This window comes from Protopterus annectens, chromosome 8.part1 (assembly GCF_019279795.1).
Source record: "Protopterus annectens isolate FY-2018-M chromosome 8.part1, PAN1.0, whole genome shotgun sequence".
Classification (NCBI taxonomy): domain Eukaryota; kingdom Metazoa; phylum Chordata; order Ceratodontiformes; family Protopteridae; genus Protopterus; species Protopterus annectens.
In genome coordinates this window covers 389,483,114-389,505,701 of record NC_056742.1, presented here as the reverse complement: position 1 = coordinate 389,505,701, position 22,588 = coordinate 389,483,114, and the positions used below count along the sequence as shown (strand labels likewise).

The 22,588-nt window shown below is 38.4% G+C and overlaps 1 protein-coding gene across 1 annotated transcript; it reads left to right on the top strand.

The window, feature by feature from the left end:
• Nucleotides 1-18,616: 18,616 nt before the first annotated feature.
• On the top strand, nucleotides 18,617-19,534 carry LOC122810138 (olfactory receptor class A-like protein 1). The gene has a single exon (XM_044081612.1). It carries the CDS (start codon nucleotides 18,617-18,619, stop codon nucleotides 19,532-19,534), a length of 918 nt encoding a protein of 305 aa, XP_043937547.1.
• The last annotated feature ends 3,054 nt before the right edge of the window (nucleotides 19,535-22,588 follow it).

Genomic DNA, 22,588 nt, shown 5'->3' with positions numbered 1-22,588 from the left:
AGGAAACCGGAGCACCTGGAGGACACCCACACAAATGCAGGGAGGGCATGCAGACTCCACACAAAAGGCACCCCAGCTGAGAATCGAACCAGAGAACCTCTTGCTGTATGTCACATGAATGTGCTGATATTACACAAACAGCACTGCATAAAGTTATTATTCTCAGATTTTACTTTGGAGAAAGACACGTAAAGTCAGTTTGTAATTTTCTGCCAATGAAACAACTGTTCTGCGAATGTTATGGTGTGAATGGTCCTGTGGCACATGCATTCAGTAATGACGTTTACAGCATATCTACACAAATAGAGTGTGGTCCAAATCTGGGACAGTTTTGTTGTACAAAACAATAGGAACAGCTTATTTGTGAGAAACATTAATATTAAACTGCTCACATTTGTGTGAACATTAAGATATTTACCTCCTTGTCATTATTCTGACAAAATCTTACAGTAAAATTAGCCTCAAGTGTCCTTTATTACTTCACACATTAATTTCATTTATTTGTGACCAGATCCATTGCTATGTTGTGTGGCAGATGCAGTCAATACACAACTCTGTAGAGTCTGTAATATGATAGGCAGGGGTTTGAATCTGGTAACCTCTGTTGGCCACATATCTGTGTCACAAAGTTGTGGCTTAGGCAAAGGAAGCATTTATGGTACGGTCAGAGGGCAGCATCACTCTCCAAGGTAATAGAGCCATAACCATTACAATAGGGAAGTGCTGTAAGTCCTTCTAATGTGCTTGTCATGACACACACAGTATGTCTTCTTCATTAGCATCGCAGGTTGATATGGTTGGCAAAACCTGGAATTCGTTGCCAAACTATATAACCCTACAATCCTCCAAAAGTCTCTTCAAAAAAAACCTCAAACAGTATCTCAAAGTGAATTGGCTATGCCCATGTACCAACCCTGATTAAGTTATAAACTAAAAGCATATTCTGTAATTATCATAACTTGTAACTACGTCACCAAGCTCTGATTCCAATCTGATGAATCTTACTTTTAATTGTGTCTGTCCATGAGAATTGTGAGTCCCACAAAAACCCAGTTTTATCAAAATAGTAATAATGAAACCATATATCAGCATGCATATGTTGAAAATTGATCTATTACCACCTGTAACATGATATTCTATAACAACATAATGACAGCTATGAATGAAAAAAATATGCTGTGGTTTTAATTTATATAGATTTAATTTCAGCATCTGATAAGGTCATACACAGAACACTGATCAGTAAATTAGAGCCACCAGCTATTGAAGAGGAAAAGGAAGTCCTTAATCCAGCATAGAAGGCATCATAATAAGTCTCTACCCAATCAAAAGAGAAATGGAATAACCTAATTAAAGCAATATTCTTCTAAACACTGCTTATGTAGTTGTTTCAGAGCTGCACCAAGAGAATTTGGAACTCTAGTCAACATACCTGTTTAGCAAACAACCAACCAGAAGAAAACTTATCTGTCAATGGTCTGTTGTAAAAGGTAGAGTAACTTCCTTAAAAACAGTTTGACACACAGTTTACACAGCCATGATTGCTTAATGGCAACTTATTAGATGTCAAAGTTTTTTAAAGGTCTGGTGCCCAGTATAGTTTGGGAGCCATAGCAGGGATCCCATTCACTGGGAACTGCATTGCCCTAATCAGTGATACAATGACAATAAAAATCACTATTGGCAAAAGTGAGTTGTAAAAGCATAAAAACTGCCTTTACTACATACATACCTTTCAACAATGAAACACAAAGCAGTATTCCACCTGAGAAAATATATCACTGGCAAGAAACTCTGCAAGAATGTAACAATCCAAGAAAATGTAATTTTCAATTGTCAGTTGCTCCCTTCCTCCCTCCCTTAATGCAGTCTAAAACCCAACATTTCAAGTGATAGTGGACCTTGTAATAATATATGGTAAGTAAAGATCCCTGAAATGAGTTACAGCTGGACACCGAGGCACAGAAAATTAACCTTAAATGGTAATGGCATAAAAACATTGTTTGCCAAAGAGTTACAGAGCCATAATATGTACTGCAATGAAAAGAAACAAAAGAACCAAGATTAAAAGAAGTGAGCATTGTGGGTAGCGTACTTTGTTACTAAATAATCATGACATCTAGCTAGCTGCTATTGAAAATGGAAGGAATTAGCTCTACTTCCCCTGTTCTATCTCAAGAACTATAACAAAAAAGGGTCTAAGGAATAAAATATACCCCTTAATACCTAACTAGAGGAGGCTGATCTACAAATAACCTTTCTAGAATTTTCAAAAAAAAACTAAATAAATAATAAAATATTCAATGACAGCCCCCAGCTGCCATAGGGGGAGGACGGAGGATTTCTTCCCACCTTCTTTCATAAATCTGTGTTTCAGCCACTTGGGAAGATAAAGGTGGCTTGAACTGTCGTACCTTTTGTAAGTTGTAATATATATATATATATATATATATATATATATATATATATATATATATACACACACACACACACACACACACACACACACACACACACACACAGACACACAACAGGAGTAAATCAGGCAATGCAAAAACAATATATATAATGCACATAAACACAGATGCTCCAGCCTGCAAAGCTATAGACAGCCTATGGTTGGGAATGCCGCCATTTGACCTTCTGACCAATTTTTGTCCCCTTGGGCAGTTCATTTTGTATCTTCTTTGACAGAAAGTAGACCCTGAGCATTTAAAAACCTGTATCCTGCTCAAATACTGAAAAAATACTTCTCTCTGGGAAGATAATCTACTGTCCAGCAGGTAATAATATGTTGGTCTCAAGCTTGCAGGCAGGAAGAACCTTGAAAAAGATTATCACAGTTTACATTTCTTCATCAAATATGTTGAAAAGACACCAGCAAAGCATATCATATGCCTCAGATATAGAGTATTATATCCCTGTACTTCTCAAAGCAAGCTACTTCTGTACCGTGACAGAAAGATACAGTCATGGAGAGTCAGGTGTGTCCTGCTGGGATGTAGATCAAAGAGCAATGACCCGGTAACACAGAAACAGATACATTCTGGTTCAGCTTAAGACGGGCGAAAATATTTGTCCAAAAAACATAGAGAGAAACTTTTGCTCACAATGGTCTTGATGAACAAAGATTCATATGTTGCTCCTGTTGTTGAAATTTTCTACACCTTCAATTCTTTCAAAACGCTTTTTAGAGAAGGCAAATAAAAACTGGTCTTATTTTTAGTGGTACAATGGTCTAAATCTGTCAGGCTTGTCTCTTGCTTGGTGTTCTTTAACAATGACAATTGCCACTTTTTCTTCTGTAATGTTAGATTCTAAGAGGCCTTTAAGGTATCTATTGATACAGTTAGTTGCTGAATAAATGCACTTAACTGTTTCCATATCAGGAGACAAGTCTATAGGCGACACAGACATAGCAGTTACTATAAACGGAACCGTAAAGAACTGGCCAATCCATCTCCATGCAGATGTCATGAAAAGATGGCACCTTCACCCAATACTCCTCAAGTCTAAATCTGAGTTTAATTTGTGCTTCTTATAAAGAGCAGAGCATTAAAGTGTAAAAAATGCTAAAAGATCACATGCAACAAGATTAAGGAAAGCAAAAACTATAACAAGTGTTACCTGCTGAAGACAGGTGATGCTGATGTGTTGAAAGTGAAGATGGAAACCCCTGTAAGTTGCTGTTTGAAGTTTTCACCCTCTCTTAGTATTTCCTGTTATAGTTTCTCCTTATAATTCTTTTTCTGTGTGACATGGTATATATACTTTAATAAACATCTATGCAAAAAAGGCAAGTTAGCATTTGAAAGATTAAAATTAGATTAGTATTTCAGAATTATCAGAAACTTGAAGCCCAAAGCAGACAGCAGGAAATAACCGTTAAAACGTTATGGTTTATGAAAGGCCTCAAAAAGTTAACCCTTTGCAGATTCTGTACGACTAAAAAAGAAAAATTGCATAAAAGAAATAGGACCCAAGAACTCTGCCAAAAAATTACCTAAAATAGTTTCTATTACAATAGGTCAGTGGAAATAATATAGTATTTGTAAAGCCATTTACAGCAACTTAAATTATAGTCATTCTGTTTATTGATGGTAGCACCATTTATAAGGTATGAGCAGGTAAACAGTTTTCCTTATCTTGAAATTATTAATTTTATTTTTTTAACAGATAATCCTTAACTTTATCAATGGCAAAGCATCATATAATGAGAAGGAAAATAAACTATATACTTACATTTTCAATGGTCTAAAAAATAGGTACATGATCAGCAGAATTATAGGTGATACTCATATTCCCACACCTCACAAATGCATAAGGTGAATAAACGAAGTGCGAGCTAGCAGTGCTGGTTTTAGAAGTCCTCAGAATTGTGAGGGAATGCCCAGTATAGTCTGTGTAAATTCAACCGAGAATAACCACTTACTTGAAAAATGCCCCAGATGTTGTGCACATAGTGCACATGTGTGTTGTTTCACGAACGCTTCCATATATGTTAGGCAGTCAGCAGAGAGTGAAGAATTGTGCTAGTCTCTTGAGAACATTCCATTAGAATTTGCACTGGTTCTAGCTCAGTACCGTTGGCTAGCAACTTATCAAAACTTTCTTTAGACCTAAATTTATTGTGAAGGTGCCTATATATGGACACTCTGTTATGGCTTTTACATGTTTGGAAAAAGGGAAGCTAGGATAGTTAGAAATATGGGAGACAGCAGACAATGGGAAAAGACAAAAGGAGAGGAGGGGTATTTTTTGGGGGGGGGTAAGCCCACAATTTTCCAAATATATATTTATAATGAAAGTTGGGGTAGGAAGAATTATTTAGGATCAACACCAACAATGGGCAATTACTGTATCTTCAGTGTGCTTCAACTATGTATACATATAATACTTTGAACTTGCATAGTTTTTTTTTATTTGGTTTTGTTTGGTTAGACAAAAATAGTTGTAGACTTTTTGCTGTATAAACCCTACTTTATCCTGCCCTACATAGCTCTTGTATTCGCAAGTAAACCATGCAACTCTAAAAATGTAATAAATTTTCGAACACATGGAGCACTGAAAAATAGTTATATTTAAAGTCTTCGTAGTCGATATATAAGATATCCATTCTGTAGAAATAAATGCTGTGCATACCCATAGTAAAAGGAGGGCATGATTTGCAACTTAAACAAAATTGTTAAGAGGCATTACTGAACATATACACTGAATTCATTCAGATGCACCAAGTACCTTTGCTGAGGGAGGGTGACTAAAGTACTGTTCTGCTTATTCGTGAAACATTTGTTTCAATGGCAACTTTACAGACAGTCATTATCATAAAGGCCAGTGTCTTGCAGATGTTGCTTTGCCTATAAACCACTTTAAAGCATTATGTATAGGGTCAACTAAATTATTCCCATTGCTATTGTGTTTTTAATATGTGCATTTTGCTTTGCCACTGTATATATAATATTGCAATGGTATCTTTTTCCATTGGCAGACCTGCAATAAACACAACATTGATCAGGGGTTCAAACATTACAGTTGGCATAATGCAAATGCAATGAAGAATATGTAGTTCAATTAAGTACCCCAATCACCCAAAGGTGTGCGGTAACTCTGAATAGTATCATTTGAAGGATATGCCCTGTCCATCATAGTTTCACCCTTTGTTCATCCATTTCTATTAACTTGTACAATATGTACAGTCTTAAACCTTACGTTTGACTGTTGTTATATACTGTTGTTGTATTTATTTAATGTTAATTGCTTATTATTTATGCACATATGTATTTTGTAATTGTTTCATATAGGCATTCAAAAACATTTATGTAAAGTTGATTCTTGTTACCTCTGTAGTTTAGCTGTGCAGCCTTTTTCTTGGGATCTCAAATGGGAGTTTAAATCATGTGCTTTATTCCTCGTCAGCAAATGGTAACAAAGAAATATTAAATAAATAAAATAAAATATAAGTCAGCAACCAGTTCCTCAGTCTACATGATGCACAAACCTATGAAAGCTTTCCCAGAAACCAAGCTCATAACAATCTTATTTACCATAGCTTTTTTTTTTACATACCCTGTTTCTCTTCCACCCACCTTTGTGGACCCCATGGTTACATCTGAGGGGCAGGTGTACAATTAGGATGTGTGGCATATTGCAGTTCAGCCATGTCTCCACCATTTCTTCCTTTGGAACATACCTGCCAACAGCTACATCCTGAGCCTCCACCAGTAATCATTACAAGACACACCCACAGGACCACCCGCTCAGACATGGTGATGCCCATTCCTCACTGCCCCTCACTCAATCACCTGGGCTGCTAATCGAACTCATGGTGGCTAGGCCATGGTTGAGGCTTTATCCTTCTAAGCTACCTGAGCGATGGTCTGTTTATCATTGTTAATATAATTACACTATTATTAGTAAACTCTGCAGAATTAGAGAGAGAGAGAGAAATTAATATAGATATATAGATCGACTGGTTAATCTAATATCTAGTAAATCAACACTAAAAACATTGACTGCAAAAGGTAAAAAAAAAATATATATATATATATATATATATATATATATATATATATATATATATATATATTTACACCCTAATGTGCATACTCTGAGGTACAACCTTGGATCGTACAAAAAAAAAGCTGCTATTTTTTGCAGGGGGTAAGTACCCCTACACTTCCCATGGGGAAGACTGTGCCCCCATAACTCCTGCCAATAATTATATATACTGACTCCAGATTTCAAGCAATCCCTGGGGAAGGGGCCTGTACCCAAACCCCAGGGATCATCAATCTAGCACACTTGCTGACCATATGACTTGTCATTCAAACTGTGTTGGCAAAACACATGTCAACATCTGGGAGTTTTGATGAATAAAAGCATTCTCATATATATATATATATATATATATATATATATATATATATATGTGTGTGTGTGTGTGTGTGTGTGTGTGTATACAAATAGATATTTGTGTGTGTATTTATAAAAACAAGTGCACACACACACACACACACACACACACACACACACACACACACACACACACACACACACACACACACACACACACACACCTAGTGTACCTGTTATATAGCAGTGTAATAGAGATGGAAATGTAATTCTTACTATAGAACTTTATCCTCTACACCTGGGCCTCTTCCACCGTGTGGTCTAGGAGTAGAGGACAAAGTTTAATAGAAATGGAGATGTAATTCTTACTATAGAACTTTGTCCTCTACTCCTGGGCCTCTGCCACCGTGTGGTCCAGGAGTAGAGGACAAAGTTTAATAGAAATGGAAATGTAATTCTTACTATAGAACTTTGTTCTCTACTCCTGGGCCTCTTCCACTGTGTGGTCCAGGAGTAGAGGACAAAGTTTAATAGAAATGGAGATGTAATTCTTACTATAGAACTTTGACTTCTACTCCTGGGCCTCTTCCACTGTGTGGTCCAGGAGTAGAGGACAAAGTTTAATAAAAATGGAAATGTAATTCTTACTATAGAACTTTGTCCTCTACTCTTGGGCCTCTGCCACCATGTGGTTCAGATGGCCTTCCTTCTACCTCTGCAGATCATTGTACCTCTGCCTATATTGCTGTCTGGACAGTGAGATGATAATAACATAGCTCTCAACCTCATAGCACAAAAAATCTGGACAGTGCCACAAATGGGGACACATTTTAAATATTGCTCTTATAATCTCCAAAAGTTGCTAGAATAAAAGGTCTTGTGTTACCATGCAGTTTTTGAAGGGTATGAAGTCTGAAACGCAAATGCCTGTCATTATTTATTGAATTCAGTCCTCAATAATTTGCCACAAAATTCCAGAAAATCACAAATTTTATGAGTAACAGACCAAAAATATGAGGCAAAAATCTGGACAGTTAAAAGGTATGGATACTGGAATGTCATTTCATCCTTTAACTTGGTACACATGTGAATCTTTTTCCACATACCAGTGGCTATGCCTTCTATCTTATACAGGTTTGATGCCTGCAGATGATGATGGAGAATTGAAAGTGACCCTAAATCTTTACTAAGTCCATTGCTATGTTTAAACAAGAATAGAGCATAAGTATGAAACTGAGACTATTAGGGTGTGCGCCACACTCACTGAATTGTGATGTCACTTTGTCAGGCACCTTACCCTCTGTGCTGGCTTCTGCTTGATGCAGAAGAGCAGATGCAATCCCACAATAGTTGCACATGCCCCCACACTGTGCCTTAAACTCAGAGTAGGAACCCAGCTGTGTCATTTAAATCAGTTGCATGTACTATCATGTGACTCATAGTACTGTGGCCAAGACACCCACTTTGTATAACAACATCATAAATTGTACAGAAGTTCATCAAACATTTTACTTTTCACCATTTTGACTACCTCTGGTCTCTGCATTTACACAAATGTCATCAGAAAGCACAAATACAAAAGTTTAAAATGGGTATAGTTGGGATAAAATTTTGGGAAATCAGCAATTCACTATATTTTACTTTGACGTCTTCAGCATTTGTTAAGGTGGGAAATGTTGTTGCAGCACAGTAGTTATATAGTCTATTGGAATGTACCATACTCAGTAATGCGTTCGACATCTTAACATGTATGATGGTATCTGACAATGGAAATCCTCAGGATCAAAGTGCAGGCAACCTTAGTGCTACTGAATAAATAAACAGCTGAAAAAAGTATTCTCATTCTCCTGCCCTTCTCTTCCAACACTGCTTTACAGCCCTATATTTCACTGTACACATTCGTACAAATAAGACAGGTAACCGTTGTAATGCAGAAAAGAAGAGAGAGATGGAAAATCATTAAAATAGTGAAACAGGGAATTAGCAAACTTGGCATGTATCACCGTCTGTTTTTGTTTTGTTAATGTTCAATTCCTGAATGAAATGCATGGCACAGAACTGATTACACTCACATAAGGTAGGTGTGTATAATTACTTCCAAACCTGTGTTTCTATGAAAACAATGATGCAGCATCAGGGAGCAGGGTACAGGAGACACAGTTTCACTACTTAGGAAAACCACATCCTAGTGCATGTTAGGAATTATGGAAAAATGTCTTTTTGGAAGGGGAGTGAGCAAAAGCATTGAATTACATACCATAGGTGTAAGAAACTGCAAACTGGCAGAGTGCAGGAAAAAGAGCTTATGACATGGTGGGCCATGTAACAACAAAGGCAAGGCAGAATGTGATTGCCTGTAGTAGCACCAGTGCTGACTTTCCAGTGTTCAAACATTAACACCTGATGAGGTGTATCTAATCTCTTTAAGGGGAGATTAGTTTGCTGCACAGGAAGAGGGTGCAGGAACCATTCAAGGTGGTGTAGGCAATAGCACTGTTATATTCCTTTGACCACCTCATGGTCAATAATTATATATTATCCCTAGTGAGAATAACTGAGATCATACCATAGATAATTTGAGTGGACCTGTGCATGGGCTAAAGCATTAAGGAGCTACCTCTGTCCATTAGTAGTACAGTGGGCAGTCCTGGGATAAAGTTTATATTACCTTTCCATAGATCAAATTTGTGCTTGAATATGGACAGGGATGTGCTTTGTTTTAGGTAGATGGTGAGTCTGCACCAGAGCAGAGGTGTTCTCTGTGAGATATACTGTACTTGTCCCTTCAAATGATTCTGTTGATGTCACAGAAGAGGTTTAGATTCCTGACAGTTGACTGCTAATGTGTTATAGGTCCATCAGTACTGGGTAGGTGGATGCGTAGAATGATAGACGCAGGTCACTTTTTAGTAGATTGTAGGATACTGAGTATAGTGACAGGGCTTTCAGTCGGTCTATGTATGAAGTATTGTTTAAGCCTTTTATCTTTTTAGTAAGGTATCTTTGTAGATAGATGATGCCAAAGGAGGCTTTATACTCAATGATTACTCAAATGAAAGCTGAGTAAAAGCAATAATGACATTTTGAGATCTAAAAGCAATCCTTTGTTTATAAGCTGCACAATATAGAAGGGCTTTCATGCACATGTTGGTAGAAAGTTAGCGCACTGCCCACATAAGTTCCCAAATCTTGAACAACAGGGTCAGGTCTTAGGGGCATATTATTAAGGTGGTAGTTCCCTGGAGTATATGAATTCCCTAAGGATAAGATAATGTATTTTTTTTTTTTTGCATTTAGTTTCAGTCCATAATTCTGTCACCAGGCATTTGTTTTGGAAAAACCTTCCTGCAGGGTGGTTATGCCATTTGGGGATTCAATAATTGCTCCTAGCTTGCCATCAACTGCACCCTTATATAGTCAGAGCCCTTTAGTATTGCCTTTTACTGCAGAGAAGTAGATGCCAAATAGGTGAGGTCCAAGCACCGAACCCTCCTGCATCCTATCCATGAGCCAAATTGCAATCTAGCAAGTGATGTAGGGATTTATTCTCCCACTTGTAAACAGACACACACACACACACACACACACACACACACACACACACACACACACACACACACACACACACACACACACACACACACACACACACACACACACACACACACACACACACACACACACACACACACACACACACACACACACACACACACACACACACACACACATACAGACACACACACACACACACACACACACACACACATACACTAGTCACTCTCTCTCTCTCTCAAATGGACACAGACACATACTCTCACACTAACAATTGAGTACAAGATTGTGCCAATAGCTTTGACCAGATCAAGGTATATAGTTTGCACCATTTTACCTTTTTTGCTGACTTTTTCAAAAAAAATCCACCAGGTTGAGTAAACATGACCTGCCCTTGACGAATCCAAACTGACATGGGTCCAGTGTTTGGAGGTTCACTATATCCTGATTAATTAATCCCATAAGTCTTGCCATGGCTTTGCATATGTGGCTGGTCAGACATATGCTAAGTGGGCTTGACATAATGGTTAAGGTCCTCACCTTATCAGCACAAAGTACAGGCTTTTATTCTGATATTGGGTTACTGGCTAGGTTTAAAATGGCCCTTCAAGGCAGTTTAGCCTAGTATTCACCAATGAACCAATGAACCTTATAAGTCTGTAATTGCCTTGGTCAGTTCTCCATTCATCTTGTACAAAACATGCATGGAGGCTAAGGTTGAACAATATTATTGGGGGGTGGCTAAATCGTGGTTCTTGCTATTTTACATGCATCCAAGGATATCCTTAGGACCCATCAATGCAGTATTTTTAGCTTTTGATACTGCTTTTAAGACTTGCCCTTGTGTGATAGCTGGAAGTGAGTTGGTTTCAGGTATATCTTGTGGAACAGATGAAGGGGAGGGTGAGAGAGAGTGGCTAAAATTTGAGCTGAATTTATTTTCCTGTAGCTTTACTGCATCTTTAGCCTCAATGTAGGGAACATTGTTCTCAATCAGCTCAGCGGATTACTGCATTATGCTTTTGAGATATTGAACATAACTAAAATGGCTTTGTGATTGTCTTTGGATTGTATGACAGTTTTAGCCTTGAACTTGGCTTTGGTGAATTTTATTAAGCTACTGAGTAGTAAATGTCTCCTCATTGGGCACTCTATCTGTAGAACCAGCTCTGCCAACAACACACAGTAACTGTAGCCTTACTAATTTTAGTAAAAAGTCATATATCTGTCACAGGTCACATTAACCACATTATTATATATTTCCTAATGGGGTCACCAGCGGAAAAATAGCACGCTATACTACTTCATAGGATGATACTGATGCAATTGCTCTCTTATTCTTGTCAGAGCCTCAGAACAACTGCACACACTCGAAATGTGTACAGGCAGAGCCCTGCACCTCACAACAGGTGGATAACTCTGCAAATAGTGACATAGACTCACCCACTCAGCACAATGAGGCAATGACATTACAAGGGGGGATCCCACACAGCTCAACACTTGTTTCTTGTGCTCAATCTAAACCAATGGATGATGAAACTACCCTTTCTGATGTACCACTACTCAATTTTACACATAAACATGAGGTTCCAGGTAAAGACATCTCTCAAAGCCAGCTCTGGAGACATGCAAGGCCTTGTCTGCTCAGCAGCAGATGTGCTGGGACATAGTTCAGGCCAAGGCCACTGCCACTGAGGGTCAGGTAGAGATGATTAGAATACTACAAAGTATATTTGAGAAAATTTATCAGTACATGAGAATGGTGGAGGCCAGAAACAATGCCATGATTATCTTGTGCAGCATGACGACACATTTGCAGTCTGAAACAGCAATCATTCATATAAGTGAATGCATTTTCAGCCTGTGAATAACACAATGAATGCTCATATGAGCAAACATTTTCAATAAAGTCTTCACCAGCAGCCTTTTGTATGGGATTGTAAAGCAGTGGAATAAGGGAATTTTTCCTTAACCTGTTATTATGCAGTCTCAAAGCTGGTATATATAATTAACAGGGGGAGCTCGGTGTGCAGCCACCCATGTAGTGGGGGTGCAAGGGGATTTGCAACTAGAAAAAAATGAGTTGTTTTTTTTTTTTGTTTTGTTTTCAGTTATTTTAGATTAAATTTAAAATGATTGTTTTTTTTACTTTTCGGAACGTTCAATGTTTGATGATAGAATCAGTTGTACACATGACATCCATGTTAGCCTCCATCAGCAGAATAATGAGGACTTATAAGATACACACTCTGGGCACTGCTGGATATGGATGAGGGAGTGTCTGCATGCATGGTGAAAGAGCAGGTCAAATATTACTTGCATCCCAACTAAAGTATCTTAACCATTCACATGGATTCTTCCAAGAAGAAGGCAGTTAAGCCTCGTCAAACTTCCACATCACACAAAAGAAACTCTTAGTCAAGGTGTAGCTCTCACAGGATTGTTAGGTCAACATCAAGAGCTTCCCCTGCATCTAGTACATTCTGTTACTGGAGCAACTCAGCATCAAACTCACATGCTAGCACTTGCTCAGAGGTTTTCGGACCACTGGCAACCGTATCTTTGAGGGACATTGTGTGACACCTTTCAAAGGTAACACAAATTTTAAACAACTGTAACACAGAAATTACTAATCAGGAAAACATTTAATAAACAGGTATACATGACATCATGTCATATCTGTTCCAGATGTGAAATGCTGAACTTACTTCCTGTTTTTGAATTAAATGATAAAGACTAAATATCCCAACAATAACAAAGAGAGAACAGCTGCAGCAATGTCACATTTTATGCTGGAAAACAAAAATACATTTCTTTTAACAGGTAAATATAACTTCATTAAAACATCAGTCAGTTAATCAAACTACGCTCTAACTTTGCCATAACACCTGCTCCTTTACTGCTTTGGTCAACTCTGCCAGTATAACTAGTGCTTGTGTCACTGACCACTGAACACTCTACAAATGGTGATGGCTAATAACATGTGAGTACATAATTCATGTAAGACATTTGGAGAAATATCTAATGTGCAGTATAAGTCAACCATGCACTCTCAGCATAACCCACAAGTAACACTCAATGCATCAAGAATTTGTCTGACTTTACACTGTGATATAATGAATGTCACTGCAGACAGGTGTGGACGACGTGATGCCACTTCACTTGTGCAGTACTGTGCACAAGCCTGCTGTCATCTACCCACCAGTGTTATTGTACCTGTTGGGCCAAATGATAGTGCTGCAGTACCACTATTGGTGAGTGGTTGTTAGGGGTTGTTACAGTTGCACCCCAGAGTGACACATTATCATTAGCCCCCTTTTTCCCCATTATGTACATGTGGTTATGTGTTGCATCAACCGTCACCATCGCTCTCTCTCTCTTAATTCAGTGCCACTTTTCTACCTTCTTTGACAGTCATGCCTGACTGTCTCAGGTTTTCTCTCATGAAATCCATCCATCCCTTTGCTAGACAACCTTGTTCCCACTTCCCTTTTTCCTGTCTCAAATCTTCTTCACCAGATTATTTTCTGGTTTCCTGCATATGTGCCCAAATGACCATAATCTGTTCCCTTTGACCTTCTCTGTAATTTGAGCTACTTGGTCTTCTGCTCTGGTGTCCTCATTTCTTTGTCTGACTCACATTGTGTAGCATATCACCTATCTCAGGCACCATTGTTTTGTACACCTTACTGTGCAGCTTCTTTGACATTCCACTGTCACACACAACCTCTGACACTCTGTGCCAGTTGTTTGCACCCCTGTTGATTCTGGCATTGACCTCCTTATCAGATTTCTCTTCTCCTTAACCACCCATCCTAGATTCTTGTAGCTGTTATCTTGTTCCACTATTTTCCCTTCTATCTCAATTCTTCTAATTTCCCCAATATGCTGCCATTACAAAAGTCTTATCTGTACTCTTTTTATTTTGTTTACCTTCAGCTTTGTATTCCATTCCTACATCAGTTGGCCTGTAATGCCACATTGTCTGCATACAGCAGCTTTACTGATCTTTCCCTTCCAACTTCTTTGCAAGTGTAGTCCATCACCAGTATTAACATCAATGAATTCAGAGCGGAAACCTGATGCACAGTCACAACCACTGGGAAACCCCTTGTGAGGCTGCACACTGTTTATTTTTGTGCCAATGGGTCCTTGTACATCGATTGCACTAATTCTACCAATATTTCTGGGACTTTGAACCATAGCAGGACTGTCCAAATCAACTTTTTGTGACCTTGACATATGTTTCCTCCAAGTCTAGGAATGCCTACGTAGACTCATGTCAGTTGTGCTGCATCCTGATTTTGAATTTGAGCTGCTCATCTTCTAACTTACATTCTACTTCTATCATATTAATTTAGCAAGCACCCTCATGAGAACTTCCATGCAGTGTGACAGAAGTTTGATACCTCAATACTAACCACAGCTGTGAATGCTCCCTTTATTTTTATACACTGGTATTAGAGTGCTTATTCTCCTATCTCTCTTTAATACTATAAGTTCCCTCTGGAGCCATTCATCCCCTAATTCACCCAACATTGTCATTACATCCGCCATGGTCTCATCTGAGCCTGCTATGTTTCCTGACTTCCTTTTCCTTAGTGTTTTTTTACTTGTTCTAGGGTGGGCCCTTCTTTTTCTTTCATTGTACACTCTGTCTGGGGCAGTACAGCTTCTGTGGGGTTTCCTTCATTCAGAAGCTGATAGAATTACTCCTTCCATACCTACCATTGACGTCCTGTGGGCTGGTTAGCAAGCTGTTGCTGCATCCCTTATGAAGGGTGCCTAATGACTATCTTCTTCATCTTTCTGTCTTTGCCTTGTAACCTGATAGAGTTTCTTTCTGCCATTTACTGAGGCACTTTCCAGAAGCTGGTATCATGCCCGTGATGCCTTGTATTTTGCTACTGCAACTCATCTAGTAGCCTCATTGTTAGCCAAGCAGTATTCCTTTCTAGCCTGGTCTGTCTTTTCTATCTCCCACTTTTTCCTGCACTCCTTCTTTCTTTTGGTGACTTTTGGAGTTCTGTATTCCACCACCAGCTTTCCTTATGTACCTTATTTCCATACATGACTCAGCCACATATCTGTTCTGTAGTTCTGCTCTTCTTCAGCTCCACCCATTTCCTCCTCTTCTTGGGGTGCTAGAGCTCTGAGTACTTCCTTGAACTGTTGTGCTGTCTCTCCAATCAACTTCCAGGTCTTCAGCCTGGTCTGTGACCATTGCTTGCAGCTGATTGTGGCAATCAGTGGTTTATGCAGTGGGCTGACTGTTTCTGAGGATGACTTTTCAATCATTGATTCTACCCCAGTGCCCTTTCCTGACTAGTAGGAAGTCTACTGAGTTGCATGTTGTCCATTCTTGTATGTGATCTTGTGACTGTCTCTCTTTCTGAACCATGTGTTGGCTACTTTCAAGCCATCTGCCAGACAGAAGCCTAGAATGGCCTCTCCTTCTTTATTCCTGTTGCTCCACCAATGTGGAACCAGGCAGTCCTCATATCCTGTTATGTCCCAATTATCAACAGTGTTGTCCTGCTTTATCCAGAAATTGCTGCATGATTGCACTCTTTTCCTCACTATCACAACACTGCTGTAGGGCATGAGCTGAGATTATGAATACTGCCCAGTCATTAGGCTAGAGTCTGATTGCCATGAGTCTGTCACCAATTCTGATGATATCCCTCACTGCCTCTCTCACTGCAATTCCCTCACCATTTCTAGCCTGTCTTCCTCCTGATAAGTAGATTCTAGATCCCAAGCCAAATGTCTTTACTGCACTACCCTAACATCTTATCTCTTGGATACATACAATGTCAATCCTTCTCCATACCATCATGTCTTCCACTTCCAAGCTGCATCCTGTCAGTGAACCTACACTGAGTGCAGCAATTTTTAGTTCATGTTTGGCATGTTGACTGGTTTTATGTCTGCTCTGTCCCAGGCTGGTCAACTGGACACCAGCAAGTAGCTTTTTGACCCAGCAGCCAGGCCAAAGGGGGAAACATACACCCTTCCCACTATTAGCATGGGTCCCTGACATAGGTCAGAGTGGGCCAGCTCCTCAACCCTCTTATCACTGGCAAATACCCACACCCATTTGGTGACATTAGTCAACATGACCAAATCACTTAGAGCCATATTTTACACCATTGAGTGGCTAGCCCTGCCATGGCACACAGTCTGTGATAAATGTTTTCCTATCTTGAAGATACTATGCACCACAGTAGATACCCAAAGTAGTTGGTCTGTACATCTCTTCCCCCTATAGGGCAACATGTAGAGTCTGTGCTGCTGCCCACAGTTCCATTCATTGGTGAGTCTGAGATGAAAACACTCAGCATGTTTTTTGGAGGTGAGAAGAACCCCACAGAGACACAGGGAGAACATGAAAACTCCAAACAGGTATTGGCTAGAGGTCAGGATCAAACATTGTACCTTGCGCATGGGAGGCAAAGACCTTAACCATTATGACAACTGGTTAATGCCTAATGAGTTAATAATATTAATCATGTAACTCAGGGTTTGATTCCATTAATGCCGTTTTGCTAAATATGAATCTAGGCCAATTAACCAGGCAGCAGATAGCAAGCAGGAATATGCAATGAAATGTCAAGGTTGGGAGTAATAGCCTTACCTCATTAAAAAGGAATAATATAAAAACATTAAGGAGACATCATGCCTGAGAGAACACCAAGCTTTGAACAGGGAACTGTATGCACCTTTCACCTTGATGAGCAGAATTTTCAGTTTCTTCAGCCTAAGACTTTGAGAGGTATCCTTCCTGTACTTCTATGCCATGCTTGTCTAGATAGCCTAGTGCATTTCATTAACAATATGTATACTTTGTGTGTGTGTGTGTGTGTGTGTGTGTGTGTGTGTGTGTGTGTGTGTGTGTGTGCGTGCGTGTGTGTGTGTGCGTGTGTGTGTGTGTATGTGTATATATGTGTTTTCAGGCTTTTGAGTTTCAGGCTTTTGAGTTTTCAGGCTTTTGGGTTTTCAGGCTTTTGGTTTCAGGCTTATGAATTTCGAGCTTATGATTATTCAAGCTTCTGAATGGGAACCATATATATTTCAGTATTTTGTGACCATAAAGGCGCATTTTTAAAATGTCGAAAGTGCATAATCGCGAATTTGAATATTTCAAATTTGCGGTTATGGCTTTATGCTATGTGACGTGCGCTGTTTGGTTTGGATGTTGTTTGGCGTAGTGTATGGATTTATGTGGAATCTAAGGTAAGTGAGCATTTTGTAAGACTTTTGGGTGAGAGTTTGAGTGTATGTGAGATTGTTTGTAAGTTGTATGTGTGGGTTAGGGTAGGAAGGTGAACATATGAGTGTGTAATTGTTGCATGTGTTGGTGTTTGCCTATGTGTGATGTGTGTGTGTGTGTGGGGGGGGGGCAAGGATCTGTGGAATGTCTGGGTGTGAGTGTACTCTCTTTTACTGTTTGTGCAATCTTGGAGTTAGTATATATATATATATATATATATATATATATATATATATATATATATATATAAGTAGAGGGGGTGCAGGGGGGCTTGCCCCCATGCTTATGTGTAGTGTAGGTATGTGAATGTGTGGTGTTTTGTTTTTGTGTGTTTGCTTTGTAGTGTGGGTATTGTGGTTTATGTGTGGTAAGGTGTATGCTGTGTGTTCAGGATTTGTAGTTTTGGGACTTTGAATGTTTGGTGTTTGAAGGTTTCGCCTTTATGGTCGCGAAATACTGAAATTCGAGATGTCAGTATTTTGCGATTATAAAGTGGAACTGTATACATATATATATATATATATATATATATATATATATATATATATATATATATATATATATTTATATAAACACAACATAAAAAAATGCAACAGAGATCCAGGCACTAAAGTCTAAAATGTATGTGTGTGTTTGTGTGCATGTGTTTTACAATATGCATTTGGGGGATTTAATAATCTTGCCTGATCACTAGACACTCTGATCCTAACATGTAAACAGTTATGGATGGAACACTAGGAAACATTTTTCACAGTCACATTTTAGGCATTGTCAAATTCACGAACAAAATGTGGTCACTGGGAAGACATTGCTCGACACAGGCCATTCTAGGGGTATTAATGAAGGAATACTTCATAAAACTTCACAATTTCCTGAACAAAATTGCTGTATTTTTCTGTTCCCATCACCTACATTTTGTTTTTGCTTTTCAGGTAAATGGGTCCTCAGGATATCCTCAAAGGAACTATCTTTTCTGCAACCACCATCATTGGGTTATGTGGTAATACAGTGGCTTTGATATTCTTGCTCCAAGTTGCACACAACGAGAAAAAAATGATGACAAATGAGGTAATACTGTGCAGCTTGGCTGTCTCAAACTTAACTCTTCTTTTCACGCTGGGACTTCCCCATTCTCTGTTTGTGTTCACAGTTAAGTATTTCCACACAGATTTGGATTGCCAAGTTGATCTCTATTTACTGAGAGTGTCCAGAGTCATGGCTATTGGGTTAACTTGTCTGCTGAGCTGTTTCCAATGTACAGTACTTGCATCTTCTTCACATTCTTGTTGGACTGCCCTCAAAGCCTGGATACAGAGGTACCTTGGATGGATCATCATCTTCCTTGTTCTTACAAGCATGGCCTCAAGCATTAATTCTGCCCTATTTCCAGTCATCAGTACAAACCTCACTAATTTGCCCTACACCTTCAACTTGGGCTACTGTTTTGTGATTTACCCAGACAAGCTATCATTTGAACTCATTGGTTTTGTTGCATTTGCTAGAGATGCGGTCTTAGTAATCCTCATGGCTTTGGCCAGCAGTTATATCTTGTTTATTTTGTTTAGGCATGAGAAGCAGATGAAAGGAAAGAGGAGTTCTGACAGAAACCAAGACAAATCTGCAGAACGTCAGGCTGCCAAGACTCTTGTCACTTTGGTTGTCCTTTATGTGTTTTTCTTTGGGATAGACAATGTTGTCTGGTTCTATCAGATCTCAAAGTCAAATGAAATCAATCATTTCGTAACAAACCTGAGACTTTTTGTAACTTTCTGCTTTCCATCACTTTTTCCATTTATTATTATTTTCTTCAACCAAAAGCTGAGAGACAAAATGACATGCTCAGGCAATAAATGAAGAAGGAACAGTTTCAGAAGAGTACTATATACAGAATAGAAGCATTTGACTGACTGGACACAGTCAGTTTTACAAATAATTGTAGTATTATTTCTCTCAATCTGAAATGTTAGGTAGTACATTTTAACTATAACCTTTCTAGTTGTTTAGATTGCTGAATAAAACAGAAAATTGAGACACTGACATCTGTAAAGAAAAAAAAATAAAGGCTTATTTTCTTTTATTCTGAAGTTATTCTATGCAGTTTTCTGCCTTATTGTGCAATGGTTATTGCTTCTGTTATTCTTTATTAAGTGAAGGGTAATATTTTTAAATTTATTAAACAAATGATCTGTTCCTGCAACATGTAACTGAACAATAGGAGTTTAACTATGTGAAAAAGGTTCATGCAGACCTATCATCTGCCCCCTGATTTTGCAGAATGTCACTGATTTTGCCTCGTATTCCTGCCTGTCCCTCATAATTTTCTGATTTGTTGGTACACAGCTGAGGATTACAGTCAGTCAGTAATGTTAGACATCAGAGTTTCAGGCTTCTTAATTTTCAGAAAATGCATATTGATGCAAAACATCCTGTTCTACAAACCCATTAAATTAATTGTAACCTTTGCAACTTGTCTCACAAACACAATGGCACAGCAGATAGGACCACAAATCTTTACAAATTTGTGTTTCTTGATGAATATATTTCTGTAAAATTTTGTCAACAACTTTGGCAAAGGCATATGTGGGTGAACCGCGTCCATCAACCAAAGGACGCATGGAAGGATTGTTGATGTCTTTGTGAATTTTAGGTATTCCAAACAAATATGGATACCTAGGATACGATGTTGACATGTAAATATACATGTCCTGGTTAATCCTACCTTCCACATACATTTCTTCTATGTTGTCACGAATAATTTGATAGGCTCTATTTGTTTCCGACCTCGAGCTAATTAAATAAGATTCTGAACTCAGTAAAGATGTCATACGGTCAAAATAGTCATTATTATTAAAAATGACAATACCTCCACCTTTGTCAGGCTTACAAAGTCTCAAATTACTACTAGAAAGAGTGTGTAAACTTTCCAATTCAGTGTTATTAATTAAATCAAATCTAAACCGTGTTTTTTGTGAAATCTGTTTCTCCTAATGTCAACCTCACAAATTTGTTCAAAAGTTGCTAGTAATGGGTGTAAAGGTGGATTGTAAGTACTAGCAACGTGTAACGCATTTGATGTTTCAATTGTATTGTCATTTTTAATAATAATGACTATTTTGACCGTATGACATCTTTACTGAGTTCAGAATCTTATTTAATTAGCTCGAGGTCAGAAACAAATAGAGCCTATCAAATTATTTGTGACAACATAGAAGAAATGTACGTGGAAGGTAGGATTAACCAGGACATGTATATTTACATGTCAACATCGTATCCTAGGTATCCATATTTGTTTGGAATACCTAAAATTCACAAAGACATCAACAATCCTCCCATGCGTCCTTTGGTTGATGGACGCAGTTCACCCACGTATGCCTGTGCCAAAGTTGTTGACAAAATTTTACAGAAATATATTCGTCAAGAAACACAAATTTGTAAAGATTCGTGGTCATTTCTGTCGAAAATCAACAATTTGAGTTTTCATGAACATTACAACTTTGTCACAGTGGATGTAAAAGATTTATACACCAGTATACCTCATGATATAGCCATAAACTGGGTGTGTGATAGATTAAAGGCGAGGGAAGCTAGTAATAGTGACATCTTGTTGGTTAGTGAGTTACTAGACTTGACACTTTCTAACAATTTTTTCATGTTTGGTGACAATTTTTACTTACAAGTTATTGGTGTTGCTATGGGCTCACCGTGCGGTGCAAGTGTGGCGAATTTGTTTATGGCCCAATGGGAACACCAATTCGTTTTCAACCACACTTTGTCTAAAGAAAATATCGTGTTTTATACACGCTACTTGGATGATATATTTATCCTTTTAAACGGTGATGAGACTGTAGCAGATAACCTTTTAATATACTTTAACAGCACCACTGACTTTTTGTCCTTTACTTCTTCTTTCAGCACCGAGAAAATAGCATATTTAGATATTATGTTACTAAAAGATCAAGTGTGTGCAGGTTATACTGCAACTATCTATAGAAAACCAACTTTTTCAAATAGCTTTCTACACTTTACCAGCTGTCACCCTTATACTCAGAAACGTGCAGTAGTAAAAGGTCAGCTGGTAAGGGCAGCGAGAATAGTGAGCAATGAATCAGATTTTGAACAGGAATGTTTGACGTTGAAAAATATGTTTCTGAGTCGTGGGTATCCAATTAGACTCATTGAGGAACTCATTCTTGAGGTTTCTAACAAACGCCTGAACCAGTTTTATGTTCCATTATTGCAATGTAGAAATGTATGTGTACATGGTGATACTCCACTTCTCTCAGTGGACGTACAAGTAGAGATTAGACAATTAACGCCTAATCCTAATGTGAACATTCCCAGGTTTATTACAACATTCTCTGTAGATAGTGGTAATATCTGGGCTATTATTAAGAAAAACTGGGATCTGTTTAGATCAGACATGACGGTTTTCTCCAAATTAGGGACTACCCCTCAGGTCACCTATAGAAAGGCTAAGAACTTGAAGATGTGGTTTGAACAGAAACCAGTTTCAACTAGGAGTCCAGGTATGTTTAAATGTCAGACTTGCAACTATTGTAGATACATAATTGAGTCAAATAGATTTTCAATCCACAATTATGTATTCAAGTTGAAACATAGGATGAATTGTAATTCAAGCATGCTGGTTTATCTCGCCCAATGCCGGGTTTGTACGGCTTTTTATATTGGGAAAACGGAGCGTAAGCTCCGTGAACGCATTTACGAACATGTGTATGCAATTAAGAAACTCAAGGAGGTGAATGCGCTGGCCAAGCATGTTTTGGAATATCCAACACACCATTTTAAATTTATGGCCATAGATCAAGTCAACCAGGACAGGAGAGGTAGTCCTATACAATATAGACTTTTAGAGAATGAATTACGCTGGCAGATTAGACTAGATGCCTA